Source organism: Hemitrygon akajei, chromosome 14 (assembly GCF_048418815.1).
Source record: "Hemitrygon akajei chromosome 14, sHemAka1.3, whole genome shotgun sequence".
Classification (NCBI taxonomy): Eukaryota; Metazoa; Chordata; class Chondrichthyes; order Myliobatiformes; family Dasyatidae; genus Hemitrygon; species Hemitrygon akajei.
Window position 1 is genome coordinate 51,737,698 of NC_133137.1, and position 22,319 is coordinate 51,760,016.

The 22,319-nt window shown below is 51.5% G+C and overlaps 1 protein-coding gene across 1 annotated transcript in view; it reads left to right on the plus strand.

The window, feature by feature from the left end:
* The window catches only part of LOC140738581 (uncharacterized), a 205,506-nt gene that overhangs the window by 95,309 nt on the left and 87,878 nt on the right, over positions 1-22,319 (plus strand). The window contains exon 8 of the mRNA XM_073066055.1: positions 19,687-19,788. Within this exon, the coding sequence (XP_072922156.1) occupies positions 19,687-19,788 (102 nt within the window). The remainder of the gene's footprint in view (positions 1-19,686; positions 19,789-22,319) is intronic.

The window sequence follows — 22,319 nt, forward strand, 5'->3', positions numbered from 1 at the left end:
CACTAACCCGGCACTCCCACAAATCACTAACCCGGCACTCCCGCAAATCACTAACCCGGCACTCCCGCAAATCACTAACCCGGCACTCCCACAAATCACTAACCCAGCACTCCCACAAATCACTAACCCGGCACACCCACAATTCACTAACCCAGCACGCCCGCAAATCACTAACCCGGCACTCCCACAAATCACTAACGCAGCACGCTCGCAAATTACTAACCCGGCACTCCCACAATTCACCAACCCAGCACGCCCACAATTCACTAACCCAGCATTCCCACAATTCACTAACCCAGCATTCCCACAATTCACTAACCCGGCACTCCCACAAATCTCTAACCCGGCACTCCCACAAATCACTAACCCGGCACTCCCACAAATCACTAACCCGGCACTCCCACAATTCACCAACCCAGCACTCCCACAAATCACTAACCCAGCACTCCCACAATTCACTAACCCAGCATTCCCACAATTCACTAACCCGGCATTCCCACAATTCACTAACCCGGCACTCCCACAATTCACTAACCCAGCACGCCCACAATTCACTAACCCGGCACGCCCACAAATCACTAACCCGGCACTCCCACAAATCACTAACCCGGCACTCCCACAAATCACTAACCCGGCACTCCCACAATTCACTAACCCGGCACGCCCACAATTCACTAACCCGGCACTCCCACAAATCACTAACCCGGCACTCCCACAAATCACTAACCCAGCATGCCCACAATTCACCAACCCAGCATTCCCACAATTCACTAACCCAGCATTCCCACAAATCACTAACCCAGCGTGCCCGCAATTCACTAACCCAGCATGCCCGCAATTCACCAACCCAGCATTCCCACAATTCACTAACCCAGCATGCCCGCATTCCCGGAAATCACTAACCCGGCACGCCCACAATTCACTAACCCAGCACTCCCACAATTCACTAACCCGGCACTCCCACAAATCACTAACCCGGCACTCCCACAAATCACTAACCCGGCAATCCCACAATTCACTAACCCGGCACTCCAACAAATCACTAACCCGGCACTCCAACAAATCACTAACCCGGCACTCCCACAATTCACTAACCCGGCACTCCAACAAATCACTAACCCGGCACGCCCACAATTCACTAACCCAGCACTCCCACAATTCACTAACCCGGCACTCCCACAAATCACTAACCCAGCACTCCCACAGATCACTAACCCGGCACTCCCACAAATCACTAACCCGGCACTCCAACAAATCACTAACCCGGCACTCCCACAATTCACTAACCCGGCACTCCCACAAATCACTAACCCGGCACTCCCACAATTCACTAACCCGGCACTCCCACAATTCACTAACCCGGCACTCCCACAAATCACTAACCCGGCACTCCCACAATTCACTAACCCGGCACTCCCACAAATCACTAACCCAGCACGCCCGCAATTCACTAACCCGGCACTCCCACAAATCACTAACCCGGCACTCCCACAAATCACTAACCCGGCACTCCCACAAATCACTAACCCGGCACTCCCACAAATCACTAACCCGGCACTCCCACAATTCACTAACCCGGCACGCCCACAATTCACTAACCCGGCACTCCCACAAATCACTAACCCGGCACTCCCACAAATCACTAACCCGGCACTCCCACAAATCACTAACCCGGCACTCCCACAATTCACTAACCCGGCACTCCCACAATTCACTAACCCGGCACTCCCACAAATCACTAACCCGGCACTCCCACAATTCACTAACCCGGCACTCCCACAAATCACTAACCCAGCACGCCCGCAATTCACTAACCCGGCACTCCCACAAATCACTAACCCGGCACTCCCACAAATCACTAACCCGGCACTCCCACAATTCACTAACCCGGCACGCCCACAATTCACTAACCCGGCACTCCCACAAATCACTAACCCGGCACTCCCACAAATCACTAACCCGGCACTCCCACAAATCACTAACCCGGCACGCCCACAATTCACTAACCCGGCACTCCCACAAATCACTAACCCGGCACTCCCACAATTCACTAACCCGGCACACCCACAAATCACTAACCCGGCACGCCCGCAATTCACTAACCCGGCACTCCCACAAATCACTAACCCGGCACTCCCACAAATCACTAACCCGGCACTCCCACAAATCACTAACCCGGCACTCCCACAATTCACTAACCCGGCACTCCCACAATTCACTAACCCGGCACTCCCACAAATCACTAACCCGGCACTCCCACAATTCACTAACCCGGCACTCCCACAAATCACTAACCCGGCACTCCCGCAAATCACTAACCCGGCACTCCCGCAAATCACTAACCCGGCACTCCCTCAAATCACTAACCCGGCACTCCCACAAATCACTAACCCGGCACTCCCACAATTCACTAACCCAGCACTCCCACAAGTCACTAACCCAGCACTCCCACAAATCACTAACCCGGCACTCCCACAATTCACTAACCCGGCACACCCACAAATCACTAACCCGGCACTCCCACAAATCACTAACCCGGCACTCCCACAAATCACTAACCCGGCACTCCCACAAATCACTAACCCGGCACTCCCACAATTCACTAACCCGGCACTCCAACAAATCACTAACCCGGCACTCCAACAAATCACTAACCCGGCACTCCCACAATTCACTAACCCGGCACTCCAACAAATCACTAACCCGGCACGCCCACAATTCACTAACCCAGCACTCCCACAATTCACTAACCCGGCACTCCCACAGATCACTAACCCGGCACTCCCACAGATCACTAACCCGGCACTCCCACAAATCACTAACCCGGCACTCCAACAAATCACTAACCCGGCACTCCCACAATTCACTAACCCGGCACTCCCACAAATCACTAACCCGGCACTCCCACAATTCACTAACCCGGCACTCCCACAAATCACTAACCCGGCACTCCCACAATTCACTAACCCGGCACTCCCACAAATCACTAACCCAGCACGCCCGCAATTCACTAACCCGGCACTCCCACAAATCACTAACCCGGCACTCCCACAAATCACTAACCCGGCACTCCCACAAATCACTAACCCGGCACTCCCACAATTCACTAACCCGGCACTCCCACAATTCACTAACCCGGCACTCCCACAATTCACTAACCCAGCACTCCCACAAGTCACTAACCCGGCACTCCCACAAATCACTAACCCGGCACTCCCACAATTCACTAACCCGGCACACCCACAAATCACTAACCCGGCACTCCCACAAATCACTAACCCAGCGTGCCCGCAATTCACTAACCCAGCACGCCCACAATTCACTAACCCGGCACGCCCACAAATCACTAACCCGGCACTCCCACAAATCACTAACCCGGCACTCCCACAAATCACTAACCCGGCACTCCCACAATTCACTAACCCGGCACGCCCACAATTCACTAACCCAGCACTCCCACAAGTCACTAACCCGGCACTCCCACAAATCACTAACCCGGCACTCCCACAATTCACTAACCCGGCACACCCACAAATCACTAACCCGGCACTCCCACAAATCACTAACCCGGCACTCCCGCAAATCACTAACCCGGCACTCCCGCAAATCACTAACCCAGCACTCCCACAAATCACTAACCCGGCACACCCACAATTCACTAACCCAGCACGCCCGCAAATCACTAACCCGGCACTCCCACAAATCACTAACGCAGCACGCTCGCAAATTACTAACCCGGCACTCCCACAATTCACCAACCCAGCACGCCCACAATTCACTAACCCAGCATTCCCACAATTCACTAACCCAGCATTCCCACAATTCACTAACCCGGCACTCCCACAAATCTCTAACCCGGCACTCCCACAAATCACTAACCCGGCACTCCCACAAATCACTAACCCGGCACTCCCACAATTCACCAACCCAGCACTCCCACAAATCACTAACCCAGCACTCCCACAATTCACTAACCCAGCATTCCCACAATTCACTAACCCGGCATTCCCACAATTCACTAACCCGGCACTCCCACAAATCACTAACCCGGCACTCCCACAAATCACTAACCCGGCACTCCCACAAATCACTAACCCGGCACTCCCACAATTCACTAACCCGGCACTCCCACAAATCACTAACCCGGCACTCCCACAATTCACTAACCCGGCACTCCCACAAATCACTAACCCGGCACTCCCACAAATCACTAACCCGGCACTCCCACAAATCACTAACCCGGCACTCCCACAAATCACTAACCCAGCACGCCCACAAATCACTAACCCGGCACTCCCACAAATCACTAACCCGGCACTCCCACAATTCACTAACCCAGCACTCCCACAAATCACTAACCCGGCACGCCCGCAAATCACTAACCCGGCACTCCCACAAATCACTAACCCGGCACTCCCACAAATCACTAACCCAGCACGCCCGCAAATCACTAACCCGGCACTCCCACAATTCACCAACCCAGCACGCCCACAATTCACTAACCCAGCATTCCCACAATTCACTAACCCAGCATGCCCACAATTCACCAACCCAGCATTCCCACAATTCACTAACCCAGCATTCCCACAAATCACTAACCCAGCGTGCCCGCAATTCACTAACCCAGCATGCCCGCAATTCACCAACCCAGCATTCCCACAATTCACTAACCCAGCATGCCCGCATTCCCGGAAATCACTAACCCGGCACGCCCACAATTCACTAACCCAGCACTCCCACAATTCACTAACCCGGCACTCCCACAAATCACTAACCCGGCACTCCCACAAATCACTAACCCGGCACTCCCACAATTCACTAACCCGGCACTCCAACAAATCACTAACCCGGCACTCCAACAAATCACTAACCCGGCACTCCCACAATTCACTAACCCGGCACTCCAACAAATCACTAACCCGGCACGCCCACAATTCACTAACCCAGCACTCCCACAATTCACTAACCCGGCACTCCCACAAATCACTAACCCAGCACTCCCACAGATCACTAACCCGGCACTCCCACAAATCACTAACCCGGCACTCCAACAAATCACTAACCCGGCACTCCCACAATTCACTAACCTGGCACTCCCACAAATCACTAACCCGGCACTCCCACAAATCACTAACCCGGCACTCCCACAAATCACTAACCCGGCACTCCCACAAATCACTAACCCAGCACGCCCACAAATCACTAACCCGGCACTCCCACAAATCACTAACCCGGCACTCCCACAATTCACTAACCCAGCACTCCCACAAATCACTAACCCGGCACTCCCACAAATCACTAACCCAGCACGCCCGCAAATCACTAACCCGGCACTCCCACAATTCACCAACCCAGCACGCCCACAATTCACTAACCCAGCATTCCCACAATTCACTAACCCAGCATGCCCACAATTCACCAACCCAGCATTCCCACAATTCACTAACCCAGCATTCCCACAAATCACTAACCCAGCGTGCCCGCAATTCACTAACCCAGCATGCCCGCAATTCACCAACCCAGCATTCCCACAATTCACTAACCCAGCATGCCCGCATTCCCGGAAATCACTAACCCGGCACGCCCACAATTCACTAACCCCGCACTCCCACAATTCACTAACCCGGCACTCCCACAAATCACTAACCCGGCACTCCCACAAATCACTAACCCGGCACTCCCACAATTCACTAACCCGGCACTCCAACAAATCACTAACCCGGCACTCCAACAAATCACTAACCCGGCACTCCCACAATTCACTAACCCGGCACTCCAACAAATCACTAACCCGGCACGCCCACAATTCACTAACCCAGCACTCCCACAATTCACTAACCCGGCACTCCCACAAATCACTAACCCGGCACTCCCACAATTCACTAACCCGGCACTCCAACAAATCACTAACCCGGCACTCCAACAAATCACTAACCCGGCACTCCCACAATTCACTAACCCGGCACTCCAACAAATCACTAACCCGGCACGCCCACAATTCACTAACCCAGCACTCCCACAAATCACTAACCCGGCACTCCCACAAATCACTAACCCGGCACTCCCACAAATCACTAACCCGGCACTCCCACAATTCACTAACCCGGCACTCCCACAATTCACTAACCCGGCACTCCCACAAATCACTAACCCGGCACTCCCACAATTCACTAACCCGGCACACCCACAAATCACTAACCCGGCACGCCCGCAATTCACTAACCCGGCACTCCCACAAATCACTAACCCGGCACTCCCACAAATCACTAACCCGGCACTCCCACAAATCACTAACCCGGCACTCCCACAATTCACTAACCCGGCACTCCCACAATTCACTAACCCGGCACTCCCACAAATCACTAACCCGGCACTCCCACAATTCACTAACCCGGCACTCCCACAAATCACTAACCCGGCACTCCCGCAAATCACTAACCCGGCACTCCCGCAAATCACTAACCCGGCACTCCCTCAAATCACTAACCCGGCACTCCCACAAATCACTAACCCGGCACTCCCACAATTCACTAACCCGGCACTCCCACAAATCACTAACCCGGCACTCCCACAATTCACTAACCCGGCACACCCACAAATCACTAACCCGGCACGCCCGCAATTCACTAACCCGGCACTCCCACAAATCACTAACCCGGCACTCCCACAAATCACTAACCCGGCACTCCCACAAATCACTAACCCGGCACTCCCACAATTCACTAACCCGGCACTCCCACAATTCACTAACCCGGCACTCCCACAAATCACTAACCCGGCACTCCCACAATTCACTAACCCGGCACTCCCACAAATCACTAACCCGGCACTCCCGCAAATCACTAACCCGGCACTCCCGCAAATCACTAACCCGGCACTCCCTCAAATCACTAACCCGGCACTCCCACAAATCACTAACCCGGCACTCCCACAATTCACTAACCCAGCACTCCCACAAGTCACTAACCCAGCACTCCCACAAATCACTAACCCGGCACTCCCACAATTCACTAACCCGGCACACCCACAAATCACTAACCCGGCACTCCCACAAATCACTAACCCGGCACTCCCACAAATCACTAACCCGGCACTCCCACAAATCACTAACCCGGCACTCCCACAATTCACTAACCCGGCACTCCAACAAATCACTAACCCGGCACTCCAACAAATCACTAACCCGGCACTCCCACAATTCACTAACCCGGCACTCCAACAAATCACTAACCCGGCACGCCCACAATTCACTAACCCAGCACTCCCACAATTCACTAACCCGGCACTCCCACAGATCACTAACCCGGCACTCCCACAGATCACTAACCCGGCACTCCCACAAATCACTAACCCGGCACTCCAACAAATCACTAACCCGGCACTCCCACAATTCACTAACCCGGCACTCCCACAAATCACTAACCCGGCACTCCCACAATTCACTAACCCGGCACTCCCACAAATCACTAACCCGGCACTCCCACAATTCACTAACCCGGCACTCCCACAAATCACTAACCCAGCACGCCCGCAATTCACTAACCCGGCACTCCCACAAATCACTAACCCGGCACTCCCACAAATCACTAACCCGGCACTCCCACAAATCACTAACCCGGCACTCCCACAAATCACTAACCCGGCACTCCCACAATTCACTAACCCGGCACTCCCACAATTCACTAACCCGGCACTCCCACAAATCACTAACCCAGCACGCCCGCAATTCACTAACCCGGCACTCCCACAAATCACTAACCCGGCACTCCCACAAATCACTAACCCGGCACTCCCACAAATCACTAACCCGGCACTCCCACAATTCACTAACCCGGCACTCCCACAATTCACTAACCCGGCACTCCCACAATTCACTAACCCAGCACTCCCACAAGTCACTAACCCGGCACTCCCACAAATCACTAACCCGGCACTCCCACAATTCACTAACCCGGCACACCCACAAATCACTAACCCGGCACTCCCACAAATCACTAACCCAGCGTGCCCGCAATTCACTAACCCAGCACGCCCACAATTCACTAACCCGGCACGCCCACAAATCACTAACCCGGCACTCCCACAAATCACTAACCCGGCACTCCCACAAATCACTAACCCGGCACTCCCACAATTCACTAACCCGGCACGCCCACAATTCACTAACCCAGCACTCCCACAAGTCACTAACCCGGCACTCCCACAAATCACTAACCCGGCACTCCCACAATTCACTAACCCGGCACACCCACAAATCACTAACCCGGCACTCCCACAAATCACTAACCCAGCGTGCCCGCAATTCACTAACCCAGCACGCCCACAATTCACTAACCCGGCACGCCCACAAATCACTAACCCGGCACTCCCAAAAATCACTAACCCGGCACTCCCACAAATCACTAACCCGGCACTCCCACAAATCACTAACCCGGCACACCCACAATTCACTAACCCAGCACGCCCGCAAATCACTAACCCGGCACTCCCACAAATCACTAACGCAGCACGCTCGCAAATTACTAACCCGGCACTCCCACAATTCACCAACCCAGCACGCCCACAATTCACTAACCCAGCATTCCCACAATTCAGTAACCCAGCATTCCCACAATTCACTAACCCGGCACTCCCACAAATCTCTAACCCGGCACTCCCACAAATCACTAACCCGGCACTCCCACAAATCACTAACCCGGCACTCCCACAATTCACCAACCCAGCACTCCCACAAATCACTAACCCAGCACTCCCACAATTCACTAACCCAGCATTCCCACAATTCACTAACCCGGCATTCCCACAATTCACTAACCCGGCACTCCCACAAATCACTAACCCGGCACTCCCACAAATCACTAACCCGGCACTCCCACAAATCACTAACCCGGCACTCCCACAATTCACTAACCCGGCACTCCCACAAATCACTAACCCGGCACTCCCACAATTCACTAACCCGGCACTCCCACAAATCACTAACCCGGCACTCCCACAAATCACTAACCCGGCACTCCCACAAATCACTAACCCGGCACTCCCACAAATCACTAACCCAGCACGCCCACAAATCACTAACCCGGCACTCCCACAAATCACTAACCCGGCACTCCCACAATTCACTAACCCAGCACTCCCACAAATCACTAACCCGGCACGCCCGCAAATCACTAACCCGGCACTCCCGCAAATCACTAACCCGGCACTCCCACAAATCACTAACCCAGCACGCCCGCAAATCACTAACCCGGCACTCCCACAATTCACCAACCCAGCACGCCCACAATTCACTAACCCAGCATTCCCACAATTCACTAACCCAGCATGCCCACAATTCACCAACCCAGCATTCCCACAATTCACTAACCCAGCATTCCCACAAATCACTAACCCAGCGTGCCCGCAATTCACTAACCCAGCATGCCCGCAATTCACCAACCCAGCATTCCCACAATTCACTAACCCAGCATGCCCGCATTCCCGGAAATCACTAACCCGGCACGCCCACAATTCACTAACCCAGCACTCCCACAATTCACTAACCCGGCACTCCCACAAATCACTAACCCGGCACTCCCACAAATCACTAACCCGGCACTCCCACAATTCACTAACCCGGCACTCCAACAAATCACTAACCCGGCACTCCAACAAATCACTAACCCGGCACTCCCACAATTCACTAACCCGGCACTCCAACAAATCACTAACCCGGCACGCCCACAATTCACTAACCCAGCACTCCCACAATTCACTAACCCGGCACTCCCACAAATCACTAACCCAGCACTCCCACAGATCACTAACCCGGCACTCCCACAAATCACTAACCCGGCACTCCAACAAATCACTAACCCGGCACTCCCACAATTCACTAACCTGGCACTCCCACAAATCACTAACCCGGCACTCCCACAAATCACTAACCCGGCACTCCCACAAATCACTAACCCGGCACTCCCACAAATCACTAACCCAGCACGCCCACAAATCACTAACCCGGCACTCCCACAAATCACTAACCCGGCACTCCCACAATTCACTAACCCAGCACTCCCACAAATCACTAACCCGGCACTCCCACAAATCACTAACCCAGCACGCCCGCAAATCACTAACCCGGCACTCCCACAATTCACCAACCCAGCACGCCCACAATTCACTAACCCAGCATTCCCACAATTCACTAACCCAGCATGCCCACAATTCACCAACCCAGCATTCCCACAATTCACTAACCCAGCATTCCCACAAATCACTAACCCAGCGTGCCCGCAATTCACTAACCCAGCATGCCCGCAATTCACCAACCCAGCATTCCCACAATTCACTAACCCAGCATGCCCGCATTCCCGGAAATCACTAACCCGGCACGCCCACAATTCACTAACCCAGCACTCCCACAATTCACTAACCCGGCACTCCCACAAATCACTAACCCGGCACTCCCACAAATCACTAACCCGGCACTCCCACAATTCACTAACCCGGCACTCCAACAAATCACTAACCCGGCACTCCAACAAATCACTAACCCGGCACTCCCACAATTCACTAACCCGGCACTCCAACAAATCACTAACCCGGCACGCCCACAATTCACTAACCCAGCACTCCCACAATTCACTAACCCGGCACTCCCACAAATCACTAACCCGGCACTCCCACAATTCACTAACCCGGCACTCCAACAAATCACTAACCCGGCACTCCAACAAATCACTAACCCGGCACTCCCACAATTCACTAACCCGGCACTCCAACAAATCACTAACCCGGCACGCCCACAATTCACTAACCCAGCACTCCCACAAATCACTAACCCGGCACTCCCACAAATCACTAACCCGGCACTCCCACAAATCACTAACCCGGCACTCCCACAATTCACTAACCCGGCACTCCCACAATTCACTAACCCGGCACTCCCACAAATCACTAACCCGGCACTCCCACAATTCACTAACCCGGCACACCCACAAATCACTAACCCGGCACGCCCGCAATTCACTAACCCGGCACTCCCACAAATCACTAACCCGGCACTCCCACAAATCACTAACCCGGCACTCCCACAAATCACTAACCCGGCACTCCCACAATTCACTAACCCGGCACTCCCACAATTCACTAACCCGGCACTCCCACAAATCACTAACCCGGCACTCCCACAATTCACTAACCCGGCACTCCCACAAATCACTAACCCGGCACTCCCGCAAATCACTAACCCGGCACTCCCGCAAATCACTAACCCGGCACTCCCTCAAATCACTAACCCGGCACTCCCACAAATCACTAACCCGGCACTCCCACAATTCACTAACCCGGCACTCCCACATATCACTAACCCGGCACTCCCACAATTCACTAACCCGGCACACCCACAAATCACTAACCCGGCACGCCCGCAATTCACTAACCCGGCACTCCCACAAATCACTAACCCGGCACTCCCACAAATCACGAACCCGGCACTCCCACAAATCACTAACCCGGCACTCCCACAATTCACTAACCCGGCACTCCCACAATTCACTAACCCGGCACTCCCACAAATCACTAACCCGGCACTCCCACAATTCACTAACCCGGCACTCCCACAAATCACTAACCCGGCACTCCCGCAAATCACTAACCCGGCACTCCCGCAAATCACTAACCCGGCACTCCCTCAAATCACTAACCCGGCACTCCCACAAATCACTAACCCGGCACTCCCACAATTCACTAACCCAGCACTCCCACAAGTCACTAACCCAGCACTCCCACAAATCACTAACCCGGCACTCCCACAATTCACTAACCCGGCACACCCACAAATCACTAACCCGGCACTCCCACAAATCACTAACCCGGCACTCCCACAAATCACTAACCCGGCACTCCCACAAATCACTAACCCGGCACTCCCACAATTCACTAACCCGGCACTCCAACAAATCACTAACCCGGCACTCCAACAAATCACTAACCCGGCACTCCCACAATTCACTAACCCGGCACTCCAACAAATCACTAACCCGGCACGCCCACAATTCACTAACCCAGCACTCCCACAATTCACTAACCCGGCACTCCCACAGATCACTAACCCGGCACTCCCACAGATCACTAACCCGGCACTCCCACAAATCACTAACCCGGCACTCCAACAAATCACTAACCCGGCACTCCCACAATTCACTAACCCGGCACTCCCACAAATCACTAACCCGGCACTCCCACAATTCACTAACCCGGCACTCCCACAAATCACTAACCCGGCACTCCCACAATTCACTAACCCGGCACTCCCACAAATCACTAACCCAGCACGCCCGCAATTCACTAACCCGGCACTCCCACAAATCACTAACCCGGCACTCCCACAAATCACTAACCCGGCACTCCCACAAATCACTAACCCGGCACTCCCACAAATCACTAACCCGGCACTCCCACAATTCACTAACCCGGCACTCCCACAATTCACTAACCCGGCACTCCCACAATTCACTAACCCAGCACTCCCACAAGTCACTAACCCGGCACTCCCACAAATCACTAACCCGGCACTCCCACAATTCACTAACCCGGCACACCCACAAATCACTAACCCGGCACTCCCACAAATCACTAACCCAGCGTGCCCGCAATTCACTAACCCAGCACGCCCACAATTCACTAACCCGGCACGCCCACAAATCACTAACCCGGCACTCCCACAAATCACTAACCCGGCACTCCCACAAATCACTAACCCGGCACTCCCACAAATCACTAACCCGGCACTCCCACAATTCACTAACCCGGCACTCCAACAAATCACTAACCCGGCACTCCAACAAATCACTAACCCGGCACTCCCACAATTCACTAACCCGGCACTCCAACAAATCACTAACCCGGCACGCCCACAATTCACTAACCCAGCACTCCCACAATTCACTAACCCGGCACTCCCACAGATCACTAACCCGGCACTCCCACAGATCACTAACCCGGCACTCCCACAAATCACTAACCCGGCACTCCAACAAATCACTAACCCGGCACTCCCCACAATTCACTAACCCGGCACTCCCACAAATCACTAACCCGGCACTCCCACAATTCACTAACCCGGCACTCCCACAAATCACTAACCCGGCACTCCCACAATTCACTAACCCGGCACTCCCACAAATCACTAACCCAGCACGCCCGCAATTCACTAACCCGGCACTCCCACAAATCACTAACCCGGCACTCCCACAAATCACTAACCCGGCACTCCCACAAATCACTAACCCGGCACTCCCACAATTCACTAACCCGGCACTCCCACAATTCACTAACCCGGCACTCCCACAATTCACTAACCCAGCACTCCCACAAGTCACTAACCCGGCACTCCCACAAATCACTAACCCGGCACTCCCACAATTCACTAACCCGGCACACCCACAAATCACTAACCCGGCACTCCCACAAATCACTAACCCAGCGTGCCCGCAATTCACTAACCCAGCACGCCCACAATTCACTAACCCGGCACGCCCACAAATCACTAACCCGGCACTCCCACAAATCACTAACCCGGCACTCCCACAAATCACTAACCCGGCACTCCCACAATTCACTAACCCGGCACGCCCACAATTCACTAACCCAGCACTCCCACAAGTCACTAACCCGGCACTCCCACAAATCACTAACCCGGCACTCCCACAATTCACTAACCCGGCACACCCACAAATCACTAACCCGGCACTCCCACAAATCACTAACCCAGCGTGCCCGCAATTCACTAACCCAGCACGCCCACAATTCACTAACCCGGCACGCCCACAAATCACTAACCCGGCACTCCCACAAATCACTAACCCGGCACTCCCACAAATCACTAACCCGGCACTCCCACAAATCACTAACCCGGCACTCCCGCAAATCACTAACCCGGCACTCCCACAATTCACTAACCCGGCACTCCCACAAATCACTAACCCGGCACTCCCGCAAATCACTAACCCGGCACTCCCGCAAATCACTAACCCGGCACTCCCACAAATCACTAACCCAGCACTCCCACAAATCACTAACCCGGCACACCCACAATTCACTAACCCAGCACGCCCGCAAATCACTAACCCGGCACTCCCACAAATCACTAACGCAGCACGCTCGCAAATTACTAACCCGGCACTCCCACAATTCACCAACCCAGCACGCCCACAATTCACTAACCCAGCATTCCCACAATTCACTAACCCAGCATTCCCACAATTCACTAACCCGGCACTCCCACAAATCTCTAACCCGGCACTCCCACAAATCACTAACCCGGCACTCCCACAAATCACTAACCCGGCACTCCCACAATTCACCAACCCAGCACTCCCACAAATCACTAACCCAGCACTCCCACAATTCACTAACCCAGCATTCCCACAATTCACTAACCCGGCATTCCCACAATTCACTAACCCGGCACTCCCACAATTCACTAACCCAGCACGCCCACAATTCACTAACCCGGCACGCCCACAAATCACTAACCCGGCACTCCCACAAATCACTAACCCGGCACTCCCACAAATCACTAACCCGGCACTCCCACAATTCACTAACCCGGCACGCCCACAATTCACTAACCCGGCACTCCCACAAATCACTAACCCGGCACTCCCACAAATCACTAACCCAGCATGCCCACAATTCACCAACCCAGCATTCCCACAATTCACTAACCCAGCATTCCCACAAATCACTAACCCAGCGTGCCCGCAATTCACTAACCCAGCATGCCCGCAATTCACCAACCCAGCATTCCCACAATTCACTAACCCAGCATGCCCGCATTCCCGGAAATCACTAACCCGGCACGCCCACAATTCACTAACCCAGCACTCCCACAATTCACTAACCCGGCACTCCCACAAATCACTAACCCGGCACTCCCACAAATCACTAACCCGGCAATCCCACAATTCACTAACCCGGCACTCCCACAAATCACTAACCCGGCACTCCAACAAATCACTAACCCGGCACTCCCACAATTCACTAACCCGGCACTCCAACAAATCACTAACCCGGCACTCCCACAATTCACTAACCCGGCACTCCCACAAATCACTAACCCGGCACTCCCACAATTCACTAACCCGGCACACCCACAAATCACTAACCCGGCACTCCCACAAATCACTAACCCAGCGTGCCCGCAATTCACTAACCCAGCACGCCCACAATTCACTAACCCGGCACGCCCACAAATCACTAACCCGGCACTCCCACAAATCACTAACCCGGCACTCCCACAAATCACTAACCCGGCACTCCCACAATTCACTAACCCGGCACGCCCACAATTCACTAACCCGGCACTCCCACAAATCACTAACCCGGCACTCCCACAAATCACTAACCCAGCATGCCCACAATTCACCAACCCAGCATTCCCACAATTCACTAACCCAGCATTCCCACAAATCACTAACCCAGCGTGCCCGCAATTCACTAACCCAGCATGCCCGCAATTCACCAACCCAGCATTCCCACAATTCACTAACCCAGCATGCCCGCATTCCCGGAAATCACTAACCCGGCACGCCCACAATTCACTAACCCAGCACTCCCACAATTCACTAACCCGGCACTCCCACAAATCACTAACCCGGCACTCCCACAAATCACTAACCTGGCACTCCCACAATTCACTAACCCGGCACTCCAACAAATCACTAACCCGGCACTCCAACAAATCACTAACCCGGCACTCCCACAATTCACTAACCCGGCACTCCAACAAATCACTAACCCGGCACGCCCACAATTCACTAACCCAGCACTCCCACAATTCACTAACCCGGCACTCCCACAAATCACTAACCCAGCACTCCCACAGATCACTAACCCGGCACTCCCACAAATCACTAACCCGGCACTCCAACAAATCACTAACCCGGCACTCCCACAATTCACTAACCCGGCACTCCCACAAATCACTAACCCGGCACTCCCACAATTCACTAACCCGGCACTCCCACAATTCACTAACCCGGCACTCCCACAAATCACTAACCCGGCACTCCCACAATTCACTAACCCGGCACTCCCACAAATCACTAACCCAGCACGCCCGCAATTCACTAACCCGGCACTCCCACAAATCACTAACCCGGCACTCCCACAAATCACTAACCCGGCACTCCCACAAATCACTAACCCGGCACTCCCACAATTCACTAACCCGGCACGCCCACAATTCACTAACCCGGCACTCCCACAAATCACTAACCCGGCACTCCCACAAATCACTAACCCGGCACTCCCACAAATCACTAACCCGGCACTCCCACAATTCACTAACCCGGCACTCCCACAATTCACTAACCCGGCACTCCCACAAATCACTAACCCGGCACTCCCACAATTCACTAACCCGGCACTCCCACAAATCACTAACCCAGCACGCCCGCAATTCACTAACCCGGCACTCCCACAAATCACTAACCCGGCACTCCCACAAATCACTAACCCGGCACTCCCACAATTCACTAACCCGGTACGCCCACAATTCACTAACCCGGCACTCCCACAAATCACTAACCCGGCACTCCCACAAATCACTAACCCGGCACTCCCACAAATCACTAACCCGGCACGCCCACAATTCACTAACCCGGCACTCCCACAAATCACTAACCCGGCACTCCCACAAATCACTAACCCCGCACTCCCACAATTCACTAACCCCGCACTCCCACAAATCACTAACCCGGCACTCCCACAAATCACTAACCCAGCGTGCCCGCAATTCACTAACCCGGCACGCCCACAATTCACTAACCCGGCACTCCCACAAATCACTAACCCGGCACTCCCACAAATCACTAACCCCGCACTCCCACAATTCACTAACCCAGCACTCCCACAAATCACTAACCCGGCACTCCCACAAGTCACTAACCCGGCACTCCCACAAATCACTAACCCGGCACTCCCACAAATCACTAACCCGGCACTCCCACAAATCACTAACCCGGCACTCCCACAATTCACCAACCCGGCACTCCCACAAATCACCAACCCGGCACTCCCACAAATCACTAACCCCGCACTCCCACAATTCACTAACCCCGCACTCCCACAATTCACTAACCCAGCACTCCCACAAATCACTAACCCGGCACTCCCACAAGTCACTAACCCGGCACTCCCACAAATCACTAACCCGGCACTCCCACAAATCACTAACCCGGCACTCCCACAAATCACCAACCCGGCACTCCCACAAATCACCAACCCGGCACTCCCACAAATCACTAACCCGGCACGCCCACAATTCACTAACCCGGCACGCCCGCAATTCACTAACCCAGCACTCCACAAATCACTAAGCCTAACCGTATGTCTTTGGAAAGTGGGAGGAAATTGGAGCACTCAGAGGAAACTTAGACGTCATGGGGAGAATATATAAACGCCTTACAGACTGTGGCGGCGATTGAACCTCAATCTTACATCTGGCATATTGTAAAGCATTGTGCTAACTGCTGCGTTACTATGCCTGCCCAGTTTATTTGAGTTCTTACTCAGTAACTGTGGTTTCATTTGATAGGAGATAATCAACTGAGGCATCTCATGAAAGAATACAAACTAATTCACAGATGAAGTGTAACGGTCCTGGAATGCTGCTTACAGGAGTCAGTTTATATCTTGGTCATTAAACAGTCTGCTGGAGGAGCTCAGTGGGTTGTGCAGCAACTGTGGGGGTTCGTTTTGGGTTGAAGCCTTGCGTCAATCCTAACGAAGAGTTTTAACTTGAAATATCAACAGTTCCTTTCCTCTCACAGATGTTGCTTGGCCTGCTGAGTTCCTCCAGCAGGCTTTTGCTCAAGATACCAAGATCTGCATTCTCTCATGTGTCTATATCTCAGTCAGGCTGTCAGACATTATAAAAGGATATCCTTCAGCTCATCATGTCATTGCTGGCCGTCAACCACTCATTTACACTTAATCTGACACTAGTCCAATTATATTCACTCCACATTCCTCTCAGCTCTCTCCACATTCTACCAACCACCAACACAACATCTTACTCCAATGAATTGACCACACTTGGAATCTTGTGTTCAGTTCTGGTCACCTCAGAGGAAGAATGTGGAAAAGCTTTAGAGGGGTTGCAGAGGAAATTTACTATGATGCTGTTTGGACTAGAGAGCATGTCTTTTGAAGATAGATTGAGTGAGTTAGGCTTTTTCTTGCATTGATCACGTGGAAAGCCAGAGTCTTCTTTGCAGGGTGGAACAGGTTAATACAAAGAAGTATAATTTTAAGATAATTGGAGGATTGGAGATGTCAGAGATAGATTTTTTTTACACATAGTGAGTGGTGGGTACACGGTACACACTACCAGGGGTGGTGGTAGAGGTAGATACGTTAAGGACATATAAGAAATTCTTAGGTAGACACGTCGCTGATTAAAAAATGGAGGGCTATGTAGGAGGGAAGGTTAGATTGATCTTAAAGTAGGTTAAAAGGACAGCACAACATTGTGGGCTGAAGGGCCTGTTCTTGCTGTAATGCTCCATTACTTATTCGAGCAATCCACACATCTTTGTAATGTGGGAAGAGACCGGAAAAACCCGGAGGAAACCCACATAGTTACAGGGTGAACGTGCAAACTCCACACAGACAGCACCGGAAGTCAGGATTGCCACGCAGCAGAGCAGCTCTTGTAGCTGCAACACCGTGCTGCCTGCGTTCACGGGCTTCTGAATCATTAGAAATAAGCACCTCAGTGGCAGGTTGTTTCAGGTTCGGCTTTATTAATGCATGTTCAAGTGTGCTTGAGTTTGTGAGAGTATTCGGGGCTATGGTTGGGAATGGCAGCATTCCCAGCAAAAACCCAAATCCTGGAAGAACAGGCTGTTGCAGGTTACACACAATTTGGAAAGTTAAAGCAGTACTAAACTAAATAGAGTCGCAGAACACTCCAGCGCAGCAGTAGCCCAACTTGTCCGTTCCAAATTATTGTTCTGCCTAGTCCCATTGACCTGCTCCTGGACCAAAGCCCTTCATATCCCTCCCATCAACGTACTTATCCAAATTTCTCGTAAATGTTGAAACGGGCTCTGCATCCACCACTTCTGGCAGTTCATCCCACACTCTTACTGCCCTCTGAGCGGCAAAGCTCCCCTTATGTTAAACTTTTCACCTTTCACCCTTAACCCATGACCTAGTCTCACCCAGAGCCTGAGTGGAAAAAGCCTGCTTGCATTTACCCTGATAATTTGGCGCACCTCTATCAAATCTCCCTTCACTCCCCTCATTCTAATGTTATAAAGGATTAACGAAACACCACAGCGGGAGTGGGGCTCAGTGGAATGATAATCACCACAGCCCAGTTTGGCAGATGAGTTACATTGCACAGTTTAAGAGCTCAGGGTGTGGTTTTACGTTCAGTGTTATGACAGGATTGATTTCATTGAAGAAGGCCCAATGCAGAGCATGACAAAACAAGATCAAGAGATATTGTGCAGCAGCATCTGGGCCTTTTTAGTAAATGGCAGAGCACAGCGGTGAAATATGACTGTTTTGGAACACAATTAAAGTCAAACACCTACCAGACTATTCTTTCATCATGAATTGCTTAAAATGGAACTTAAAAATAGTTTGATCTAGCTTTGCATAGACCTCTTTTTTCCTGTTCTTTTACAGGTGCTCTCCGAGGAGGAAAACAAAGTTGCCCTTGTGAACAAATTGAACTGTGAACAGCAGAAGAGTCAGCAGCACACGAACGAGCTGAAAAGCAGGCTAGAGGTCAGTGGTGTACCCCACTCAGTGATGACTAGAATAGTTATTGTTTTTATAGGAACTCCCACATGAAGCATGTGGTTGGGGGGTTGGAGATTTGAGATCATTTGCAGAGTGGTTAAGCAGCCAAAAAATATTGAAGAAGGAAAGTGAGACATTAGTCGAAGTCTGCAGGACTCCCTGGCCTGGGGTCTGGGAAGCTGTCACTGAAATTTAACATCTGGGATATATGCACAAAGGATTAAAAAGTCATCAGCTAATAAATGTAATGATTTTCTTGGAAGATGTTTAATTTAGAATGATGAAGAGAACAGGGGAATTTGGGGTCGGACTAAGAGGTGGGAGAAGTGGGAGAAAGGTTATGTGGAAAATAAGTGTCACTGTAGACCATTTATGAAGGATTCATCGTAATTCAAAGCCTTCTTTTAGACACTGGAATGAGATAAGGAGAGACAAATAATAATTTTCAACAGCAAATGGGAATGGTGTCTAAAATGTGTGAACGATACTCTCCCACAATAAAAGGAGAAGTTTTTTGTTTTATTTTTTATTTAAAGATACTACACAGTTACAGGCCCTAGTGACCCAACAAGCTCACACCATCCAATTACACCTACGTGACCAACTAACCTAGTAACCTGTACATCTTTAGGATGTAGGAGAAAACTAGAGCAACTGATTGAAGCCCACACTGTTACGGGGAGAATGTATAAACTCCTCACAGACTGCAGCAGGAATTGAACCGGTGTTGTAAAACATTATGCTAAATTCTATACTACCCTGCCATTATCGAGGGGTATAGTAGATCTGCTCTGGAAGCAGGTGAGGGATCCTGGTGGGCAGCTAGGCCACACAGGTTGACTGAAATGCAGACAGCAGTCCCCGTTCAGGCCGTCTGCTCAGAACTCAAACCAGTGCCAGCCCACACCGTTGGCACCTACCAAACCAAATGTTGGAACCAAGCAAGAGATGAATAGAACATAGAACAGTACAGACCCTTCAGTTCATGAGTTTGTGCCAACCTTTTAATTTACTTCAAGATAAATCTAACCCTCCATCCCACATCCCACATAACCCTTTATTTTCCTTTCAGCCATGTGCCTACTTAAGAGTCTCTTAAATGTTCTTAATCTATTTGCCTTCACCACCACCACCACTGTTTACATATTCCATGCAGCTACCACTTTCTGTGGAAGAAACCTACCTCTGACATTCTCCCTACACTCTCCTCCAACCAGCGTCAAATTATACCCTCTCATATTAGCCATTTCCATCCTGGGAAATAGAAGTTATAATGGGAAGGTGACTTTGCATTCACTCTGAAAAATGGAAAACCACCAGGCCTTACCTGTAAAACACTACTTGGTGACTATAAAGCAAAGTGTCTGAAACATGATTCTGAAATATGAATACAAAGAGAGAAAACTTCACCCTGAAGGGAAGAGCAGGGTCATGTCCATTCTGCATGTTGCATTAGAAACCATGGGGAAGAGGAGGTAAAATGAAGGAGGAGCATCCTGAAGTTGGCTGGACACACAGTGGAGACAATGCAGAACATCATGACCTAGACGTTAACCTTCACTGACAGGGAGGGAGAGGATTCGTTTGTAGCTTGGGGTATGGAGAATGCAATCATCTACTTCCTGTGAAGTCACTCATGCTATGCCCTGCACTCTGAGCAATCTTTGTGCTGGCTTTGCTTGCTTGGCACTAAAATAAGAGAGAATCAGAAATAGGTTTATTATCACTGATATATGTTGTGAAATGTTTGGTTTTGCAGGGGTAGTACACTACAGTGCATAAAAAATTACTTTAAGTTACATTAAGAAGTTTACAAAAAAAGTCCAAAAATAACAAAAATAATAAGTTGGTGTTCATGGTTCATGGATATTCAGAAATCTGAGAGAGGAAGAAGCTGTCCCAAAATGTCACATGTGTAGCTTCATGCTCTGTATCTCCTCTCTGATGGTAAGAGCAGAATTGGGCCATTTTGCTCTGCCATTTCATCATGGGTGATCCAATGTTCCTCTCAGCTCGATCTCATGTCTTCTCCCCGTATCCCTTCATTCCCTGACCAATCAAGAATCTATCAACCTCTGCCTTAAATATGCATAAAGGCTTGGTCTCTACAGCTGTTTGTGGCAAAAAAAAATTCCACAGATTCACCACTCTGGCTAAAGAAATTCCGTCTCATCTCCACTCTAAAAGGACACCCCTCAATCCCTCAATGTGTCCTCTGGTATTAGACTCTCCTCATCCACTCTATCAAGACCTTTCATCATATGATAGGTTTCAGTGAGGTCACCCCTCATTCTTCTGAATTCTAGTGAAAACAGGCCCAGAGCCATCAAATGCTCTTCATATCCAGGAATCATTTTTGTGAATCTCTTTTGAGCCATCTCCAGTTTCAGCACATCCTTTCTAAGATAAGGGGTGCAGAACTGCTCTCAGTACTCCAAGTGAGGCCTCACCCGTGCTTTATAAAGTCTCAACATTATATCCTTGCTTTTATAGATAAATACATAGATAACTACTTT